This window comes from Eschscholzia californica, unplaced genomic scaffold (genome assembly GCF_041429995.1).
Source record: "Eschscholzia californica isolate CP2 unplaced genomic scaffold, dmEscCali1.0.p SCAF_4, whole genome shotgun sequence".
Classification (NCBI taxonomy): Eukaryota; Viridiplantae; Streptophyta; class Magnoliopsida; order Ranunculales; family Papaveraceae; genus Eschscholzia; species Eschscholzia californica.
The window spans coordinates 16,398,679-16,419,266 of record NW_028238461.1 but is presented as its reverse complement, the minus strand read 5'-3'; the positions used below and the strand labels follow the sequence as shown (position 1 = coordinate 16,419,266).

At 35.1% G+C, this 20,588-nt stretch overlaps 2 protein-coding genes and 2 non-coding genes across 4 annotated transcripts; 3 read left to right on the top strand and 1 right to left on the bottom strand.

Annotated features, from left to right (window-relative positions):
* Positions 1–5,254: 5,254 nt before the first annotated feature.
* Positions 5,255–12,227, top strand: LOC147543219 (respiratory burst oxidase homolog protein F-like). Its single transcript, XM_086633282.1, has 14 exons — positions 5,255–6,463; positions 6,855–7,011; positions 7,212–7,260; positions 7,365–7,478; positions 7,941–8,363; positions 8,760–9,146; positions 9,237–9,332; positions 9,426–9,541; positions 9,674–9,776; positions 9,965–10,153; positions 10,262–10,393; positions 10,483–10,611; positions 10,707–10,785; positions 11,910–12,227. Exons 1-14 carry the CDS (start codon positions 6,091–6,093, stop codon positions 12,017–12,019), a joined length of 2,457 nt encoding a protein of 818 aa, XP_086489408.1. The 5' UTR covers positions 5,255–6,090; the 3' UTR covers positions 12,020–12,227.
* A 675-nt stretch (positions 12,228–12,902) lies between these two features.
* On the top strand, positions 12,903–12,976 carry TRNAN-GUU (transfer RNA asparagine (anticodon GUU)). The gene has a single exon. It is a non-coding gene; the product is annotated as a tRNA-Asn (tRNA).
* Positions 12,977–14,282: 1,306 nt separating this feature from the next.
* TRNAN-GUU (transfer RNA asparagine (anticodon GUU)) lies at positions 14,283–14,356 on the top strand. The gene has a single exon. It is a non-coding gene; the product is annotated as a tRNA-Asn (tRNA).
* A 2,188-nt stretch (positions 14,357–16,544) lies between these two features.
* On the bottom strand, positions 16,545–20,314 carry LOC147543216 (ATP synthase subunit gamma, mitochondrial-like). The gene is made up of 9 exons (XM_086632494.1): positions 20,102–20,314; positions 19,533–19,576; positions 19,274–19,426; positions 18,264–18,377; positions 18,048–18,175; positions 17,599–17,721; positions 17,385–17,504; positions 17,134–17,255; positions 16,545–16,940 (listed from the first exon to the last, which is right to left on the bottom strand). The coding sequence occupies exons 1-9, from the start codon at positions 20,194–20,196 to the stop codon at positions 16,871–16,873; spliced, it is 969 nt and encodes a 322-aa protein (XP_086488620.1). The 5' UTR covers positions 20,197–20,314; the 3' UTR covers positions 16,545–16,870.
* Between the last annotated feature and the right edge of the window lie 274 nt (positions 20,315–20,588).

Here is a 20,588-nt window from a genome sequence, read left to right as displayed (position 1 = left end):
TGAGACATTTATCCCAAATAATGAAATCATGTTTCATTTCCATGTCTTTCAATATGAACATAGAATCGCATTTCAATGGTGCCCATCCATGCACTGTCCATTTGCAATCTTCAACAGGACACACAGCAGTAACACGCTTAGAATCATTCTTTATGAATTTGAAATCATGACCGGTGTTGATGCTATATTGCCTAAGAGCATATCGAAAAGCTTTTGCACCCCCAGGAAATAACTGTCCTGGTTCTGTAAATATCTTATCCCAACCATCTGATTTCAGGTTAATTTCCTTATTTTGATTTGATGATTCTGCTTGGAACTCGATCTGTGATAACAAAGTGAGATAGATTAATTCAAATAAATTATATATACAAGTATATTATTTAAGTAAATTATATGATCATTTAAATAAATTACATGTACTTTACAGAAAAGTATACAAGATTTACATATGTAAATCAAAGATGTTCTAATAATGAAAAGAGAACTGTTTTGATATTAAATCATACATAATGTTCCATAAATTACGTATAATTTACACAAAATAATATAATGTTAATGTTATTCATGAAAAAGTATTTATAATTTACAGAACCAGAACATATATCATGTTCTCGATTTGATAAACATCGTAGGGAGAAGTTTATATAATTTACGTTACATTATGGTAATTTATTCTAAAGTATATATAATGTTAATTATGTTATGAGTAACCGTGCGAACAAATCACGTTTCATCAATCTGTACGGAAAAATAATCAGATCTGAAGAAATTTGAATATCTTACTTTGCATAAACTCCAAATCTATTGATAACTGATATGACGATTGATTGCAAACAATAAGTAAACTCGATTTGTAAGATTTAGAAATGAAGTATTAATCTCATCAAAATCGTGATCATTAGTACAACCTTTAGAGAGAAAGACAATAATAACTTTCTTGATTTAAAACAGAATCATCAAATAAGAAAATTGTTTACCTGATTAACAATTAAGATGATGATTTTGAATAGCTCTAATGATAATGAAACAAATTAATGGAAGATTTTCAATCGAAACATAATCAGAAAACATAAAATTTGGTTTGAGTTTTACCTGAACTTAGAAACTCAGTAATGGAGGATAGTTTCAGTAGATGAAGATGTAGAAAAAGAGAAAGATAGGACGAGAAGGTTTCGGTTACAAGTTCAAGGAAGAGAACGATTTCTTTCTTCCTTTAGAGCCGGTAATTGGAGAGAGAAACAGGGAGATAAAAAAGGGAAACGAATATTGGTTGATTTGAGCTTAAATTAGATCTTATATATATGGAAGGTTAGTTTAGGTATTATAAATTGTTTGGTATTCTAGGGATTTGTGATTTCTCTCTAGATGACACCAAATGGACTAGATATCCATTTGTATTATTTTTTTGGTTTTGAAACCCTTTATAGGATTAGAGAGGACTAAATGTCTTATTAGGGCCTGTTTTTTGGGCTATAAACCCAAAAATTCATTAAAAAATACATGCACACTAGATTTTTTTATTTTTATTTTTGTTGTTGTTGAAAGATGCACATTAGACTTGACTGGTGTAATATAATATAAAATATACATATTAAACTAATCAGGGCCGTGTCTGACAATTTAGGGTCCAGTACTGCCAAACTTAATCGAGGCCCTTTAGATAGATGTGAGGTAAAAAATCATTACAATCGACACAATAACATAAATTTAAAACATTTTATCTGTAAATTATTAATAAATGCAAACTCAATGAATGAGAGTCTATTTGATTGGTCTAGAGGCGTGTTATAAAAAATATTGCAAGATAGAGATTTGCGTGAAAGAGATGAGATTTGCAGAGAGAGTGAAGAACTCAAGATTATCCATGTGAATTCACCCAACTTAACCACTCAGCTATTATAACTTATTTGTTTAATTGTCACGACCCTATTCTATAGTAATGTAATTCGGCCGAAACTAAGACCCTACGGCATTCTGAAAACAGTAGGCCCCTTGTGGTGGGGGGCCTGTGCGGGCGCACGGTCCGCGCCCCCCACCACACGACCCTGAAACTAATACTAGTTCACATATTATTTTCAAGAAACAGGTTAACCTATGCTCAGGAGTTTTTGTAACTTTTCCATAATGAGGCACATCTTCGTAACTTTTTTTTGCCTGGACATCAAAGAGATAGGTACAAAGCTCCTCATTCGAAGAATAATTTCTCAGTGCAAGGTAATTCCCACGAGGTTTCCGTAGTAAGATCTAGGAAGATATACTGCAGAAGATTTCTCTTGTTCTTTTCATTCTTTCCGAAGTAAGAGCATCTCCAATGTAACACAAAATCTTAGAAACTCTGAGTGCCACATATGATTTTTAGAGTTTTTTTTTTGAACTCTCTCCAATGCAATACTCTATTTGGATCTCTTAGGTGACCCGTCGAGAGTGAAATAAAGATATCTCAAGAGGACACTCTATTTCTAGAATTTCTCTTGAGATATCTCTAGTTGTCCAACTCATCAATATTTGAATTTCAACCAATAGAATCGAGTCTTCTACATTTTCAAATAACTAATTATTTCTTTACAAAAATAACTATGCCACATAAGTAAATAAGATAAATTTAGAGTTTTGCACTAGAGACAAAAGAAGATTAAGGATCTCTATTTTCGCCACCTAGGAGTGAGAATCTCAATAAGAACTCGACACATAGGATAAATGGATTTTTTTTTTTTAGTTTTGCATTGGAGATGTTCTAAAGTCTCCGATAAATAGCCAATCCATGAGAATAAAACTCCTAGAAACTTTGCGGCAAAACTAATTACTATAGCTTAATGTGGAGAGTCACAACTCTTCAAATATATTTACCACAAAATTTGTAATTTGTTGTATAACTGTTGCATCAATGGGAATATTCTTTGTTGTGGTGATGATGTCTACAAATGTCTACAAATGACTTTTAGGTTTTGATTCTGGAACAAAACCCACAAAAAATTCAAAAATCTCGACAGTCAAGTTAGTAGGTTGTTTTTGTAATTTAAGAATTGAGTTCAAAGTTAACCCGGGTGGTTTGATTAGGGTGAAACTGTTGTTTTCTACTTTTTTTATAGGCTTGGTTGACCGACTCTTGATGAAAATTTAAGATGAGCGGTAAGGATCTAGCGACTTAGATAAGACCACACATTTGCAGTCATAATAAAGATGGTCAGAACTTCATCTGGGTTCGAATCCTACTGAGATAGGATTTCTTATTTGCATATACTTTGTATTTGATAGATCTTTTTGCCGAATTTGTAGATTGTTTACGGAATTTTGCTTTCTGGCGTATTCTTGCCTTGCACGTTATTTAGAATCTTAGATTTTGTGGATCTCTCCGCTTCGGACCTTAGGCCAGGTTAAGGTTTATGTTGGATAAACCGAGACTTGAATTCGCCTTCTCGCGTCTTGAGGCAAGACAGCCTTAAGGGTCGAGTCAATTTTCGCTGACGTCCCTTACAACACCAATACCCAAAGTAGAGTTATGACCAAGGTCGATCTGGTTGTTTATAGAGCCATGCAGGGCTTAAAGCGCCTAAGATACTCGTGCCGACTTCCCAGTTTCGGGCTTAGATGACAAAACCCTTTTGAATTCACCTCCCTGCTGGCTTGGACACAAGTTGACCCGCTTGGTCTTTCTTTCACTTATTGACTCGGTTAACTGATGACCAATATTTGGATTGTCATGTTGTATCTTGGGTCTTCAGGGTTTTAAGGAATTATTCAAAATTAGAATCTATTAGTTGATGAAAAAGAAATATTTTAACCATGATTAGGCTAACCTTGTCCATGAACATATTACACTATGAACGGATAAATTCAATAACTACCATCTCAAAGACATGTTGGGCCCTAAAATTACCACAAAGTTTGGCTATGGGTATTGAGGGCCTATTAAATTCCTCAAGTAACAGAGAGGGACCTAAGTCCAACCCTTATTGGGCTAAGGATGTTGCTAATGACTGCCACCTCATCATCAACCCAAAAAAAGTTCAATTCCTTTGCTTGCTACAAACCTAAACTTTTTTCTTCAAAAGGATTGTTTTATCCCGGCTCCTAGTAATTGAAGGGTCTGTGCCAAAGAGCTCGATCTTTATGATTGGGGATACAACTCGACCACCCATCCTTAGTTTGGTTGTTTGCTTCGGGTATATATAGTGCAAGGAAAAACATCCAGGCAAAATCTTGGCAGAAACCCGATATGACTTCCCATGATTGAAACTTCCAACGTTTCGTATCTACTTCCGCTTTGATCATGGGAAGCCACATCGAATTTCTACTTAGAGTGGGCCCAAAATTTTTTGTTCTCTTGTAATTTTTGTAAATGTTGGCTATCAGTCTAGTTAGGAATAGCAAGAAACCAGCTGAAGATCTACTTGCAAATGACATAGTTAACATACTTGTGATGGAAACAAGTGCGACCTATTTTTGTCTTTCTACTCCATCTTAGTGCAGAATCTACGCGCTTCAATATCTCTATAAATACTTCAAATATTAGATTATTAGATAAGAGAAACGAGATTGGCCGGGTAAAGTAGTACAATTCAGATATTTATCTCAAATTCGATAGTCGGTAGCTCAAATGTCATACAATGTAGCCATCAAAGTTAAATCTAGGGCCTATAAATAGACTTACGTAGGTACGAAAGGGATTGAAGATGAAAATCACTAAAATAAGATAAATGATGGACTGATTCTAACATGAGAAGGCTCTTTTTTTGCTTTCTTCTTTAGGTTAAAGTGAGATTTGGATGGTCTAAATTAATAGAACCTTATGAGTTATGATAAATTTAGGTTTAATCCAGCTCACTAGTAAAAGAAAAGTGTTGGGGGTTCCAAAAATTGATCAAGAAAAAAAGTACGATCTTGACTTCTTGAGCTGAGTCAGATGTTTTGTAGAACTAGATGTATGTACTTTCGGTTTACAACTAATTGATTTGTAATACGTGACAATTTTACAAAATTACAATCTCTACTGACCCGTTTCACTCTATGGATTCAACATAGAGAAACTTTATGGACCGCAAATGGTTATAGACAGTCGGAATGGTTTTCTCATCGTAGTCGTTGAGGACCAACTTGATTCATGTTCAGCTTTGACTTTCGACATTCTTGTCATTTTTTATTCTATTAAAAATATGTGTGGACTATAGTTTTAAGGGAGAGAAATATGACGATGCTAAGTTTAATATTCTTACTTTCAACAAAAAAAAAAAAAAAAGTTTAATATTCTAGAAGTAATTTCATCACCAAAAAATCAAGAACAAACCCTAACCTCATCATGCAAGAAATAAGATTTGGACAGATTTGGTGATGAAGTGTTAAAAATTTTCCTCTCTACTCTCTCTAATTGTTTAAGAGAGAGAGAGATCATAAAGTTTTCGTGTAATTTCATTCTATACTTCACCCACCTGCTCTCACTTTACTTTCTCTCCTACTACTCTTTCCATCTCTTCTCCCCCTCTCAACACCAACTCTCTCTCTCTCTCTCTCTCTCTATTTTAATTGTTTTCTTTCTCTCTCTACAAACAACTCTCTCTCCTCTACAGCTCTACTCATGATCTTCTCTACCCCACCTCCATTTTTTACTCCCTCCATATAAACCTATCTATTTTCTTCCCATTAATCTATCAACCTCTCTCTCTCTCTCTCTCTCTCTCTCTCTCTCTCTCTCTCTCTCTCTCTCTCTCTCTCTGTTTTCTCTCTCTGTTTTTCTCTGCTTCAAAAGACCAAAATACTTCTCTGAAACAATAACCAAATCCCTTTCTTCTTCTTCTTCAATTGTTTTCCAATTCATTACAAAATCAACTCCCCTGAACTAAAAAGAAATCCATCTTTTCTTACTCATAAAAACCCTTCCAACAGAATTATACCTATTAAAAATCTTTTCATTTTTCAGAGTGATTAGATAGAAAATAATGGAAATTTCTCACATCTCTCACAAAATTTCAATTTTAGTTAACTAGTATCAAGAATACTTCTATTGAATAACCCATGATCAAATCTTCTCCAAAATTCATACTCTGTTCTTGATCAAGCTCAGAGAAGTTCATAAATTTACCTATTTTGATATTAATGGATACCCATTTCGATTCTCAAACAACCCATCATCATCACTCTTCCTCTTCTTTATCTTCTTGTTCGTCCTCGTCTTCTTCTTCATCTTCTTCACCTTGCATTGATTGTGCTAGAATCGTTCCTTTCCCATTTTGTGCAACTCATGACTGGTCAACTTCCGATTCTTCATTAACTCACTCATCAGACACTGAAAGCCACCAACATTTGCCCCAAAACGGAACAGTTGTAGATCAGTCAATCAAACAGCTGAGGTTCATCGACCGTTTGGGAGATGGACGGACAGGATGGAGGGAAATAGAAGAAAGGTTCGACCAGATTGCTTCACTTCGAACCGGGACGGTCACCCGGTTTGATTTCCCATACTGCATTGGTGAGTCTTGTTTTTCTTCCGTCAGATTTCAAAATGTTTGTCTTTGTCTGGATTTGTCTTGACAAGTGATTTGTGTTGATTATCAGTCTATCCGAGTCAGATAGGTTATATTCAAACGAGTCAAATTTAGACAAATCAGATTTAGACAATGAAAAAGAACATCTAACACAAACGTGCACCTTTGATGTTGTAAAACCTAGTGGGCTGGGTACGAACTGGTTAGTCTAGCGTTTAGTACTAACGTGCACCTCTGATGCTGTAAAACCTAGTCGGCTGGGTACGATGGGGCCAGAGGCTTAGCTATCCTACATTTTGGGCATAATATAGAATATATGTATGCATATATATTCCTTGTAATATACTGTAACATTTGACTATATAATTTTTTTAGGTATGAAGGATGCACCGGATTTTGCTGATGAACTTCTACGTTCATTAAGAGGAAGAAAAGATATAAATTTTGGCATCACAAAATTGGAGCTTCATTATTTTTGGTGTCGAATCCGTGATCCGAGTTTCCATTCAAGAGTTCGTGTTTTATTCGATTTGTGAGTCTTATTTCTATTAAGAGAAATTATATCTTGAATACAATTATTAAGTTTTTAATCTATATGTTTATCCACCTGAAAGACCAGAGTTCGAATATTGTTATCTTTTAGAACAATCATATGGTCTTTTTCGACTAGTATTGGCATTGGATTGCATATCTTATTAGAGTAGATTATTTATAAATTTTATTTTTTGTTAGGTGTGATAAAAATATGGATGGGAATATCACTAAGATGGAACTCAAAAAGGTAATTAATATTAAACTAAGAAACCATTAATTAATTTTATTTTGGTATTAAATTTTCAAAATTGATGCTATATTGGTTTCGTGGTAATTCTTTGTTCTTTCCAGGTTATTTTGTTAAGTGCTTCAACAAATAAGTTGTCCATCACATTGGAAGAAGCTAATGAATATGCAACCTTAATCATGGAAGATATTGATCATGAAAACCAAGGCTATGTCGAAGTACTCCATTCTACCCTTTACTATGAACACTAACTACTAAAATACTTTCAACTCAAGCTTTTATTAAAGAAAATAGAAATATTTCTATGATGATAGAGGGCAAAATCATCTTTTGATATTGCATTTGTAAAGAAAATGATAAGTGGGGCGAGAAAAAAAGTAGTGTGAATGGCTCGAACAAAACTAGAGCCTTTGCCTACTTGACCACTCGGGGGTGCGAGGGGTTGATTAGGGTTCAGGTATGAAATAAAAACGATATAAAAAGGTTTTGAAATAAACTATTTCCAGTTGACACACCTACACCGTAGAAGGATTTCGATACAATTACCCGAAGTCCTATAATATAATATTAATAATAAAGAGTATGACGATTTCAATTGGTCAAATATTTGGTCTTTTGATGGGAAAAATATTAGTATTATAACCAAGTACAATTTCCCTAACAACTTCCGAAAAATGCAGATTTGTCAACTAGAAACTCTATTCACCAAGACAAGCTTAACAAAGGGTTCCCATTTGGTTAATGAGATTGAACATAACCAAGTAACATATTTTGAGGGAGGATCGGAAGATCAATATGATTATGAAGTAATGTCATCAACCGAGATTGCTTTTCGAACTTATTGGAGACGGGCATGGATTGTAACACTTTGGTTGCTCATATGTTTGGGTTTGTTTGTGTGGAAATTTATTCAATATCGACAACGAAAGGCGTTTTACGTTATGGGGTACTGTCTCTGTACTGCAAAAGGTGCTGCGGAAACTTTGAAATTCAATATGGCTCTTATTCTTTTACCCGTTTGTCGGAATACAATTACATGGCTTCGCAGGAATCGTTCGTTGAATTCGATTATCCCCTTCAATGACAATATTAACTTCCACAAGGTATGAACAAGAAAGAGAGAGAGAGAGAGGGAGAGAAAGAGATAGAAGTTTATAGAAATAGAAATGGGGCTTGCATTGTTACAATTAGCAACGGTTTTCAACTAGGTTTTCCCTAAAGTTCATAAGCCGTTGCTAAATAGGCTTGCAATTTACAATTAGAAAATTAGTCAAAACCCCATGATCAAAAATGTATTTATAACAAAATCCAACAATTATTGGCATGTTTTAAACAAGACCCACTCTTAATTGTATTTAGTGATAGTTCTTTTAGGGTTTTTTTGTTAAGATACAGTTCTTTTAGGGTTGAAAATGTTATCACGGGACCCTATAGGACAGTTGCAAACGTTGATACCTCTTTTGTTCCCATACATTATTTCACATGACTTTTTAATGTAGCTGATTGCAGGGGGAATAGTGATTGGGGTAATCCTTCATGGTGGAACACATCTTACATGTGACTTTCCGAGGATCGCGAGATGTAGTCGCTCGGTGTTCAGAAGAACAATCGCATCGGGTTTTCAAAACCATCAACCTACTTATATAGAAATATTAGCTACGACCGAAGTTGCAACGGGTATTATAATGGTAATATTAATGGCCATTGCTTTTACTCTAGCAACACGATTGGCACGTCGTCAGTCATCGTCGTTGCCGGAGCCCTTGAGAAATGTGACTGGGTACAATGCTTTCTGGTATTCTCACCATTTATTCATCCTTGTCTATGTCTTGCTCATTATCCACTCCATGTTTCTCTTCCTCACCAAGAATGTAAGCGAAAAAACGGTAAGTTATTTTGTGAACTTGTCGATCTTAACATTGTTATATATAATATCAATTTTTCTTATATATGACCGGAAATGTACTTGGATGCAGACATGGATGTATATTGCAGTTCCTGTCTTACTATACATTGCAGAAAGGATGATTCGAGTTTTGAGATCCGAATTCTATTATGTCGAATTTGTTAAGGTAATCTATTATGTCGAATTCTCCAAATATATAGCTGCACATAAAGTTTGCTTTTTTTATTTTCTAAATTTAATTTCATATATATTTCGGTAGGCCAAGACATATCCAGGAAAAGTCTTGTCTCTCAAAATGAGCAAGCCGACGGACTTCAAGTACAAGAGTGGGATGTACATATATCTTCAATGTTCTCAAATTTCTCGATTTGAATGGTATTCAACTTAACCGATATTCTTACGTTATATTATAAATAAATATATTTTCTTTTTTACATGTGAGTAATTAAGATCCCCATGCTTAGTTATTTCTTAATATTCTAACTAAATACTTTCATAATATTGAAGGCACCCTTTTTCTCTAACATCAGCACCAGAGGATGAACATCTAAGTGTGCATATTAAAACTCTAGGGGACTGGAGTTATCAAATTTATAGCCTTTTCCAAGAGGTAATTCAAATGTAAACACAAAATGATGAAGTTTTGCTCAATTCCTTTGTCCATTTTTTTCCATAAAAATGTAATATATATGTATATCACAATAGACATACATATCCTTAACAAAAAAAAAAAAAAAAAACAATAGACATACATATAATATACATGTAAATTTACAAAGATATATTGGATATTGGCAGGCACTCATATGTGGCAGCTCCCATTACCCAAAAATATACATCGACGGGCCATATGGCGCCTCATCTCAAGATCATGTCAAATATGATATTGTCGTTCTCATCGGGCTAGGGATAGGGGCAACTCCTTTCATTAGCATCGTCAGAGACATTGTTCAAAGCAGCCTACGAGAATCCACCGTTAATAATTATGTACACATTTTCTCAAATTAGTATTACCTTATATATATATAGTTCTACAATTTTTATTAAATTTTTTGAGAATTATTTCTTTGTGAATAATGAAGGGTATTTTGGTAGGTGGAAGATGAAGAATTAGGAGTTAAAGAATGTTCATCAAAAGCTTATTTATATTGGGTTACTAGGGAACATAGCTCCTTTGAATGGTTTAGAGATGCCATGAAGGAAATATGTGATAAAAACCAAATGAAGGTAATTAAAGATTAATTATGTACTTAATTGAATAATTTTTCACAATTAAGATTACTTTATTTTATTTTAACTATTGCTATTTGTTTCAGGACATGATTGAAATACATAATTATCTTACGAGTGTTTATCAAGACGGGGATGTGCGATCTGCATTTATAAGTGCAATTCAAATGCTGCATTACTCAAAAAACGGAGTAGACGTTATCTCAAAGACTCCGGTTAGATTACAACCATGTATATGATTATGACTTAGTTTAGTTTTATATAGAAGTGTGATCACTTTCATTTTTACTAAAGATTTGAATGATTGCAGGTACAAACACATTTTGGTAGGCCAAATTGGTCCAAAGTCTTTGCAGATTTAGCTACTAGACATGAAGGTGCAAAGATAGGTAAGTGATAGAATATAGCAAAATCACAAAAGTGTGCATTAATATATAGGTGCCTCTAGCTCACTTCACATGATATATTAGTTTGAAGATAAAATGTGATAACATTTTATGCACTATATAAATATATTACGCACAATATAACTAAAGTGATTAGTATATAATAACTTCTAAGAGCATCCCAAAGGTTAGCACCAAATTAGTCACCAAAAAAGAATCTTCACCAAATTATTTAGTGTTTTCAAACTCTTGAACCCAAAGGCAAACACTAAAACTCCCACCAAATCACTATTCATCACACTAGATTTTATTTTTATAATTTTTAATACTCATTTTTCTAAATAAAATAAGATGACAAATAATTTATTAAAATAGCAATTAGAATTATAAGATTTAAATTACAAATTAAGATCATTAAGACATTTTATTGTTTTATGGAGACCAAACAAAAATATTTTATGGGACCAAATACAAACATTAAAATAAATAAAAGGACTAAATGGGAAAAAATAATTCAAAAGAGGATGAATTATATATGAAAAACTATGGGGCCCATCATATCACCAAATTGGTGAAGGGCAACCGTAGCCGGCTGTTCATGGCACGGGAGATCTTTGGTGATCTCCAGTGCCATTGGGTGTCCCCACCCCTCCATAACGCCATATAATGGCGTTATGGAGAGCCGTTGGGGATGCTCTATGTGATTAAGGCCAAATTTTTTTATTGCTGGGGAACTTCCCAATAATATTTTGGAGAGATCAATATTCCCAAAAATAGACCTTACTTTTGTTGAGTTTAGACAACCCCACAAGACCTTAATTTTTTGTTTAGAATTTTATAAAGGGTAGTAAGTATGAAAGATTTGAGAAAATAAGATAAAGAGTTGCTCTAGCTAGTGCCATAAGTGAAGGTTTTGGTCAACAACCCTAGTAACCTAAAACCATGTCTGTGAACCATGCATAAAAGAGAAGTAGGTTTGATCCAAACCTCCTACCCTTTCAAACTTTTATTAGGTAGAGTCTTGATCAAATTGGGAACCAAACAATCCCTAAATGAAAAGGGAGTATAAGGAGTTGTTACTATTCAAACTAATGAATTTTAATGGTTTTGGTTTGATCATTTAACAGGAGTATTTTATTGTGGGCCTTCAGTTTTGGCAAAACAACTACAAAGGCTATGTACCAAATTCAGCACCAAAACCAAATCAAGATTTGTATTACACAAGGAAAATTATTGAACTTATTAATTGAGGTTTCTTAATTTATTATCTTAGTTGATTATAATTATGGGTTTGTTGATTAAATCCGAATTGTAGAAAAGATGAGGAAAATGGGAAGAGAGATTGGTAACCATCTTTTTTGTTGAGTGAAGATTATGTTCTTTTGCTTGTCGTATATATAAAAATCAATGTACAATTTATAAAGAGATAACTGAGTTGGTCTAAATTCATTTGATAAACTTTTCGATACAACTCAAGTTTTTTTCTAAATGCACCTCATAGAAAAGATAAAGATAGACTTGGATTTTCACTAATACAAAAAATATGATATGCATATTAACAATATCCAACATCGTCTAGCTAGCTATCAGTTAGTGGACATATTTGTTAAGTTTATGGTCACTCAACTCAAAACTAGTTGGTTTTCAATTAAACCTAATAGACTATACAATGTGAAGCATTGGTAACAAGTGACGACTCAAGTCAGACATTAATTGATATGTTTTTTTAGTGGAACATTATAATGACCACAAGTTTGTTACCCTTTCGTTTTTTCTTTTATTCTTTTTGTCAATTCTTACACCTATTCGAGTAAACACAGCTAGGCCTAGGTATAAAGGCAGTTTTTCTCAATTTACATGGAAGTGAAAATATATGTGGTCATTAGTGACAGCATTATCTCTCTCCGTCCCTATATGGCTAAAGTAAGGTGGAGCACCATTTTTAGTGACTGATGAATATCCCCCATATGCCAAAAAGTTGGGAAATCAATAACTAGGGTTTCCCATTAAGAAGCTATAACTGTTCTTCAATGGATAGATGAATTGCACTCACATTTCATCAACTCTTTCCTTTTTTTATCAACCGATGAATAAAACAGGTGCAGATACAAAAACAACAAGCTGGAATAGCTCAGTTGGTTAGAGCGTGTGGCTGTTAACCACAAGGTCGGAGGTTCGACCCCTCCTTCTAGCGAAATGTTTTACATTATAGTATTTTTTTCGACCCCAAATTCGTGACCAACTTCACTTTTTTATCTATTTTCTTTTAAATTCAAATTTGGCCTTTTGTAATAAATAGTCCACCTATTGACCTCAAGTATTTTAGAGTATTTTTCTCGGGTCCCTATTTCGTGACCAACTTCACTTTCATATATGATGGGCAAATTCGAATTTGATAATAAAATATTTTACTTATATTCTAGAATTGCCTTTCATTATACTCGGGCACAAAACTCGGACTAGTAAAACAATGCCCAAAGACCATGCCCAAAGACCATGCCCGAGACAGATGCTCGCACTGTCGTACAACGAAGGGTTGAAGTTGAACTCTAATATGATGGTTAGTCTTAGAAACTTATCTATTTGGGTCCCCTAGTTATGATCTGTTTATGATGAAATACAAACTCGTCTCCTTATTCGATTCATCTTTTATGTAATGATTATTATTTAAACGGAACAAATAAATCGGGCGAGAGATGTGTCGAGGATTGAGTGACAGAGGTGGTACGGAAGTTCGTCATTAGCATCCTATGGTGTATGGTTCAATGGAACATATCGATATAAATCTAGTTCTAAAGTCGAAATTTCTAAGCACTATGTGTACCCGGGGATCAGAATAAGTTAAATGAGTGTCCTAGACAGTTAATGTTGAGTTATTAAAAATTTCACTTAATGGCATAACTAGAGATGCATGACATATCACATGAAAGTGGATTAAAACAACAAATTAATATCGATAAAATTGTCCAATCAGTTAGCTACGTGAGGTGCTTGACTAACATGAAAAGATCAACGCCAACGTCATTCTTTCTAATTTCGAAGGCGACCTTCTGGGTACAGACGATATTTAGAGTGGCCGTCGGTAACAGTCGTGGGCAATAGTGACGCCGTTTGTTGTGTTGGCAAAGGCAACTCAAATTTGGTCATGAAGAGAGAAAAGAAGAAACCCTAATAGTGATGAAGTTGGAAGCCATTACTATAGGTGGAGCACCATTTTTAGTGAGTGACCAATATCTCCATGTGCCAAAAAAGCTGGATTCACTAACTAGGGTTTCCCATTTAGAAGCTATATCTGTTCTTCAGTGGATGGATTAATTGCACTCACATTTCATCATCATTATATACTTGAACTTTCAATTTCATTCAACTCTTTTCCTTTTTTTATCGACCCTTCATATGTAACCACTTCTTCATGTCACTCCCTATTGCTTAGTTTCTGATTTTGTTCTTAGTACATCAGAAAACTATAACAGCCGTGCTATGAGCAACAGAATCATCAAGCTGGAATAGCTCAGTTGGTTAGAGCGTGTGGCTGTTAACCACAAGGTCGGAGGTTCGACCCCTCCTTCTAGCGAGATTTTCTTTTTTTTTTTTCCTTCTTTTTTTGAATATTGTTTACAACGGTCCTTACAAAGACATTGATTGATACGATCCGACGAAATCAAATGGCCTAAAAGTGACGAAATTAAATGGCACTAATAAGAAATTTCTACCTCTTATTAGGGCGCGTCTATAGGCGCCTCTCCAAAATGCTGTAGGGGCCTCCCTCTATAGGCGCACCCCGTACGGACATGTTTTTTATTTTAGGCGCCTCTAAGCGCCCCCCTCTCCTTGACCATTATTAGGGCATCAGAGATAGGCATCCCTTGATTTATAAAAGTATAAGAAATTTCTACCTCTTATTATAGTGTGTGCTTCGGGAGGAGCACGCATGCAAGAAGGGAGTTTGAGCTTGATGCAAATGGCTAAAATGTCTACATTGCCTTTGCGGGTAAAAGAGTAATTGAACAAACATTGAATAAGATACACATAAACTACTTTTATTTATAGCCAAATTCAGTATTTTTGGATTTCCACTTCCATGGAATCGAACCTGGGACGTCCACATTGCGGAGTGAATGCAATTATCAACTGGGCAACCAGTTGTTGGCGCGAGATTATCTTTTGTACATCGAAACTCAATAGAAAAGTATTTTTGAAAAACATATCCACGGAAGAGCAAGGTAAGTTAAACTGCATAGATAAAGAATAATCTGAATAATTTCTTTAGGAATTTATGTTTTCTTTTTACATTTTCGAAGGCATATTATTTTTAATCAAAAACTTAACTTTATCGAACATTGCCGCCTAGCCTTCATCTTCTATATCACCTTCACCACCACCACCATTGCCACCTCTTCTCACTCATTGTCACCCTCTCTCGGCATCTCCCTCTCTCTCACTATCTCCCTCTGTTGCTGTCACTATTATGTCTTTCGATCTGTCACTGCTTCTCTCTCAATCTCTCTATGTTCTCGATCGAGCCCTCATTTTTTTTTCTCTCTCAGACACTGCTCCGGCAAAGGGAACACTTCCCTTCGCCGAAACCAGACCTCGAGAACGGTTTCTAGCGAAACCCTTCGAAGATTTCATGGCCACAAAATGTTTCGCGACCCTGACCATCTCGTGGCCACAAAAAGTTTCGTGCATGGCGACGAACTATGTGATCTCCACAGAGAGATATATGAAGACCACAAGGTTGGGAGATAGAGACTACGAGAAAAGAGATAAAGACTGCGAGATAGAGAGAGAGAGAGAGAGGGAGACTTATAGAGAGAGAGAGAGAGAAATTAATATACAGAGAGATATGTCTACAACGAGAGAGATGAGAGTGATCTACAATGAAAGAGAGAGATATAGAGTGAGAACGTCGACGAGATAGTCAGTGAGAGAGATAAAAGATGAAAGTAGAAGTAATGTTTGATCAAGTCAATTTTTGAATTAAAAATGAATATGTTATCCAAATCAACGTCTACTCACTAATTCTTTTTTCCCAAAGCCGTGCCGGTTTTAAGGCATTTGAGAGGTGAAAAATAATGAAATTGACGAAGTTGCTAGTGGAAGGTTTTTAGTGATTGCTGTTTTAGGGCACGCAGAAGATGATGGGTTTGATGAATCTAATTTATTAGATAATAAGAGGTAAACATACTATCAATACTAGAAGATTAAAATGTTTAAATTTATATCTCTCATTTCATCAACTTATCACAAATTTTCTCTCTCCCCTCAGTCATATCTCCTTCCTCTTCCCCAACCCTCTCTACTGTCTGCTAACTGGAGAGGACAAAGGGGTTACCTCTGCCATCTACGGAGAATGGAGGACTAGGGGAGGAGATGAGAGAGAAAGAATTTGTGGCGGTCAAAAGTGAAGGTGGTAATTAATAGTTGTAGCGGAGATGAAATGAAGTAGAGGGAAAACCCCCAAACATGTTAATTTTTGCGTCTTCAATTAAAATGTTGCCCTTTAACCTAATCATGTCCAGTGACACTATTTACCGTACCCAGACGCAGAGGCTTTCTTAGTTTGTATCATGCAAGGAGGGCAAAGTAAAATAATCTTTAGCCTCCGGAGAGGTTCTAGAGTTCTCAAAATAAGTGGAGTCCAAAAACTGGACATGCTGGTTATCTCAGACCCTGTAACCATTTCACATGGTAAAAATGAATAAAATTTGAATAGAAAAGAACAAAAAAGACACTAGAATGTTAATGAACAATGAAAAATATTTTGAAACAAAACTCAGATGTTTCCAAGTCAAAGATTTGATTCAACACAAGTTTTGACACATCCCTTTGATGAAACCAAAAAACAAAAGAAACAACTGAACAACAATTAGGAACTCCCAGGAATGAAATTGTAACTTTGGGTATTATTTTAATGGAATAATTCCACAAGAGAAAAAAAAACAAAAACTGTTAAGAAAGCAAGCAGCACTGAGGTAACTGAGCTTTTCATCAGAAAAACATAACTAAATAAGCAGCTGAGGAGAAAAAACTCCTAGTACAACTTTATTTTCACATTACCGGTTGCAGAAATGGATATCTTGAGGGATTAGCCAGTCAGTGCCGATGCTCCAGAAATAATCTCAATGAGTTCTGTAGTAATGGATGCTTGACGAGTTCTGTTATAGAAGAAATCACATAAGAAATTATCAGTTTCTCCAACATTTTTTGAATATTCACAAACACATCGTGTGATAATCTCTTTTTTTAAGCTTTTGTATTTGTTGGTATAGCTCTAGAGACTAGGCCTATCAAATGATGCTGATTAAAGCAGAGAGAGAGAGAGAGAGAGAGAGAGAGAGAGAGAGAGACCTATTATAGGTAAGGGTGAGACGGTCAAGCATCTCTCCAGCATTTCTACTAGAACTGTCCATGGCAGACATCCTAGCACCTTGCTCACTGCAGGCATTTTCTAGGACTGCATTGAACATAACCTGCATCAAGCAAAAATTGTATTGTTAAAAGAAAAAATGATGCATGATGCATTAATGTGAGACTGAATCTAGCTCCCACCTAAGAGAAAACGTAAATGTGTAACTATGGTTTATATAGAGGGAACTTACACAAGAAAATTGGAACTCCGCCAGATTCATAAGCACCTCTGCTTTGGTATCACCACCCTCAATTTCATAAGAATCTAGTTCCCCAAGCTTTCCTCCAGCTTCACATTCTCTTTCTATGATCTGAGTCCAAAGAGGCATTGAGTAACATCTTAAGCAGCTAAATGGTATTTAAGTTACATGTATGTTTATAAAAAGACTAAATTACTTTACGTACCTCAGGAGATAAAATAGTAGCCATTGTTGGAATAAAGGAGACAACTGACTGGAACTTGTTGAAGATTATCCTCAAAGCATCATATTCAACATTCTTTAAGATATCATCTGCAAGAACAGAAACCTGACAAGAATAAAACCTGAATTAACATCAAGTAGAAGTGGTGACAGATGATATAAATAAGAAACAGCAATTTCACATAAGCAGACGCTTTATCATAGAGGCCACCAGAACTTCTTACAGACATCCCTAGGGTGCCTACTATATAGTACAGTTTTGGATTTCAAAGACCTAGAAACTAATGTTTACCATAGAATCAGTTCAACCTTCATAAATAAATAAAAAAATTTATACATTTAACTGAGCAACAACCAAAAACTTCAAAGAAACTAACAATCCTTTAAATGTATGAATTATATGATGTAATAAAGGAAAAGAAACCAAATAACCTGAGTGTAATTCAGAGGATTCTTCTGTACTTCAGATATAGAAATCTCAATGTCCTTCTTCGAGTCACGGATAAGTTGCGCCTTTGCCTTTTCTCCCAAAACAACGTATCTTGACTCCGTATCCGGACCTAAAGCCAAAAAAGATTATGTTTAAAAGTTGGTAAGCATATCAAGGAAAAAAAATAATCACAAGTATCACAGTTTGTCAATAACTACCAGCATTCATTCTGAAAAAACCCTTGCTCATCTTGACAGATGTAGAATTGATTCCACCACAAAGACCTTTATCGGAGGAAATAGTGACAATAACATTCTTCTTCACGTTAACGCCTAGTAAGAGACAAACAGATGAAAAAAGAATGAGAAAGATAAGAACTATTTTGAACCATGATCAGTACAAGGAAATATAAGGTCATCACATCACTTTCACGATTTCTAAGGTTGAAATCCTCGCATTACGACAATAAGTATGTCGATATACATAAAGACATTTTTTTTAGATATGCAAGATAGGTGCATGCAGAAAAAAGTATTTATAAAGTATCAAGAATCACCTAACATCAAGACAATAGTTCAAACAAAAATTAGCGAAAAGTACAAATAAAAGCTCCGAAATTGAACTTGAATCTACAAGTGAGATGCTTCACTGAGTCCTTTCTCCCCTCCAATGGAAAAATGTACCCTGAAATCCTAGCTTTATACTTCATATGGTCGAAGTCCATTTTCTGCACACATAGCCTGGTTGTTTGACTTCCAGACCATCCAAATACAGATGCAGCTCTGGTTTCTATATCTCTTAGTGACCCTTACATTGTTCAAAGAAATGAATGCATGAAACCTTTATTTGTACAGAATGTCCTTACATGAACAATAAAATTCAGAATCCCATGCCGAGATAAGGTTATTTAAGTATTTTGCGATCATATTAAAACTAGTAGAACCATACTTTTTCAATAATTACTACTTACTAGTTAGACCTCCTAATCTTAATTAAGTAAACAGTTAGTCCGATAAGCTCAGTTGCTGCTTTCATTCATGGCCACACTTGGATTTTAAAAACATAAAATGATAACCAATACAAACACTAGAATTGCTTAAGATGTACAGGATTTGAATACCTAAGAAGGATGTGTGTCACTTTCACCATGTGAAATTCCAAGGGTATAGGTGAAGAGTACTTTTGAGTTTTGACTAGATTAAGCAATTAAACAAACAAAGAAACGTACTTGGAGAATCGCCAAGAAGTGCAGTAAATGGCTGCCACAGGCCACGGGAATTTTCAGCTCTAACTTGAACAGCTCGCAGCTTTGAGGCTGCAACCATTTTCATTGCCTTTGTGATCTTCTGGATATTCTTAACACTCTTCATACGGTTTCGGACTGTCAATAGTAAAATCACAAGACAAATCATTACACCATAAGCAATACGAAAACCATTAGATACCCGGTAAGGAAAAGAAAGCGATTAATAAGAAATGAGTCTCACCAATTTGAGTCGAAATAGAACGTGCTCCCAAGGGAGCCAACTCCCTACACAACAAAGCATCATTCAGTCAGTCCGATAGAACAAGATGAAGACCAAAGTTCAAAACTTTGGAGTTTTAAAATACAAACACAACGATGTAATTAGGCCTGATTACAACAATTTACCAACAGTTCCAACTATGAGTAGTCGAAACCTAACATTACTAGACCCTCAATCCTTTCCCCAATATTACCAGGTTGAAATATAACAAAACATGAAGACGCTATGACTACTGATAAAAAATAATGAGATAGCGAGATTCATGAATTACTAGACCTAACAATTCGAAAGGGTAGTAGCTCAAAATTTCATCAGATATTCCAAATGCCCCAAATACAAATCAAACAACGCTTTTGATAAATATAATATATATTAGATCGATCGTCAAACAACTCCAATAATGATAACAGAATGATTAAATCGAAGTAAAACCATATGATTAGATAATAACATTGGGGAAAATCTTTTTTTATCTTTTTCAATTTGAGTAAAATTGAAGAATCGAAACTAGGTAATGAATGAAATATTACTCAGAAATGAGAGACGATCTAGATGCATCAATGGATCTAGGGGAGATCAAAGGAGCCAAACGCTTTCCTTCTCGTCTAAGTGCAGCCATCGCCATTGCTTAATTGGATCTTCCTGAAACCCTAGAAAAATAAACTTAGACTTGTTTGTGTTGGGCGAGTTAGGGTTTGCGTGATTCCTACTTGTGGTGTTTTTTCTTCCTTCTGTTTAGCTATAGAGCGATATAGCTATGGTCGCACTGCCTTCTATATCGGTTTTCTAAACTGCGCCGTGGGCGTACATACACCGGGCCAGGGTTCAAGCGGAAGGCCTTAAAGATTCCTAAATCAAGGAATTCTAAAGACGCCACGGCTGTTAGTTTAAAAGTGCCTTTAGCAGAATGGGAGTTGTAAACTTCCTCAGAAGCTCCAATGCAAAACTCAATTTGGGACCTAAGATGATGGGACGATATTTAGAGCATCTCCAACGGACACTCTAAAAAAAACTCTA

What these genes read in the sequence shown, in the direction of transcription:
- LOC147543219 (XM_086633282.1), top strand. Translation starts at nt 6,091, where the DNA reads ATGGATACCCATTTCGATTCTCAAACAACCCATCATCATCACTCTTCC. An exon ending in AAAACCAAGGCTATGTCGAA is followed by an intron (nt 7,479 to 7,940) that starts GTACTCCATTCT and finishes CGAAAAATGCAG; the next exon opens with ATTTGTCAACTAGAAACTCT. An exon ending in GTGATAAAAACCAAATGAAG is followed by an intron (nt 10,394 to 10,482) that starts GTAATTAAAGAT and finishes TATTTGTTTCAG; the next exon opens with GACATGATTGAAATACATAA.
- LOC147543216 (XM_086632494.1), bottom strand. Translation starts at nt 20,196, where the DNA reads ATGGCGATGGCTGCACTTAGACGAGAAGGAAAGCGTTTGGCTCCTTTG. An exon ending in TTCTATTTCGACTCAAATTG is followed by an intron (nt 19,427 to 19,532) that starts GTGAGACTCATT and finishes TACTATTGACAG; the next exon opens with TCCGAAACCGTATGAAGAGT. An exon ending in CTCACCCTTACCTATAATAG is followed by an intron (nt 16,941 to 17,133) that starts GTCTCTCTCTCT and finishes CTTCTATAACAG; the next exon opens with AACTCGTCAAGCATCCATTA.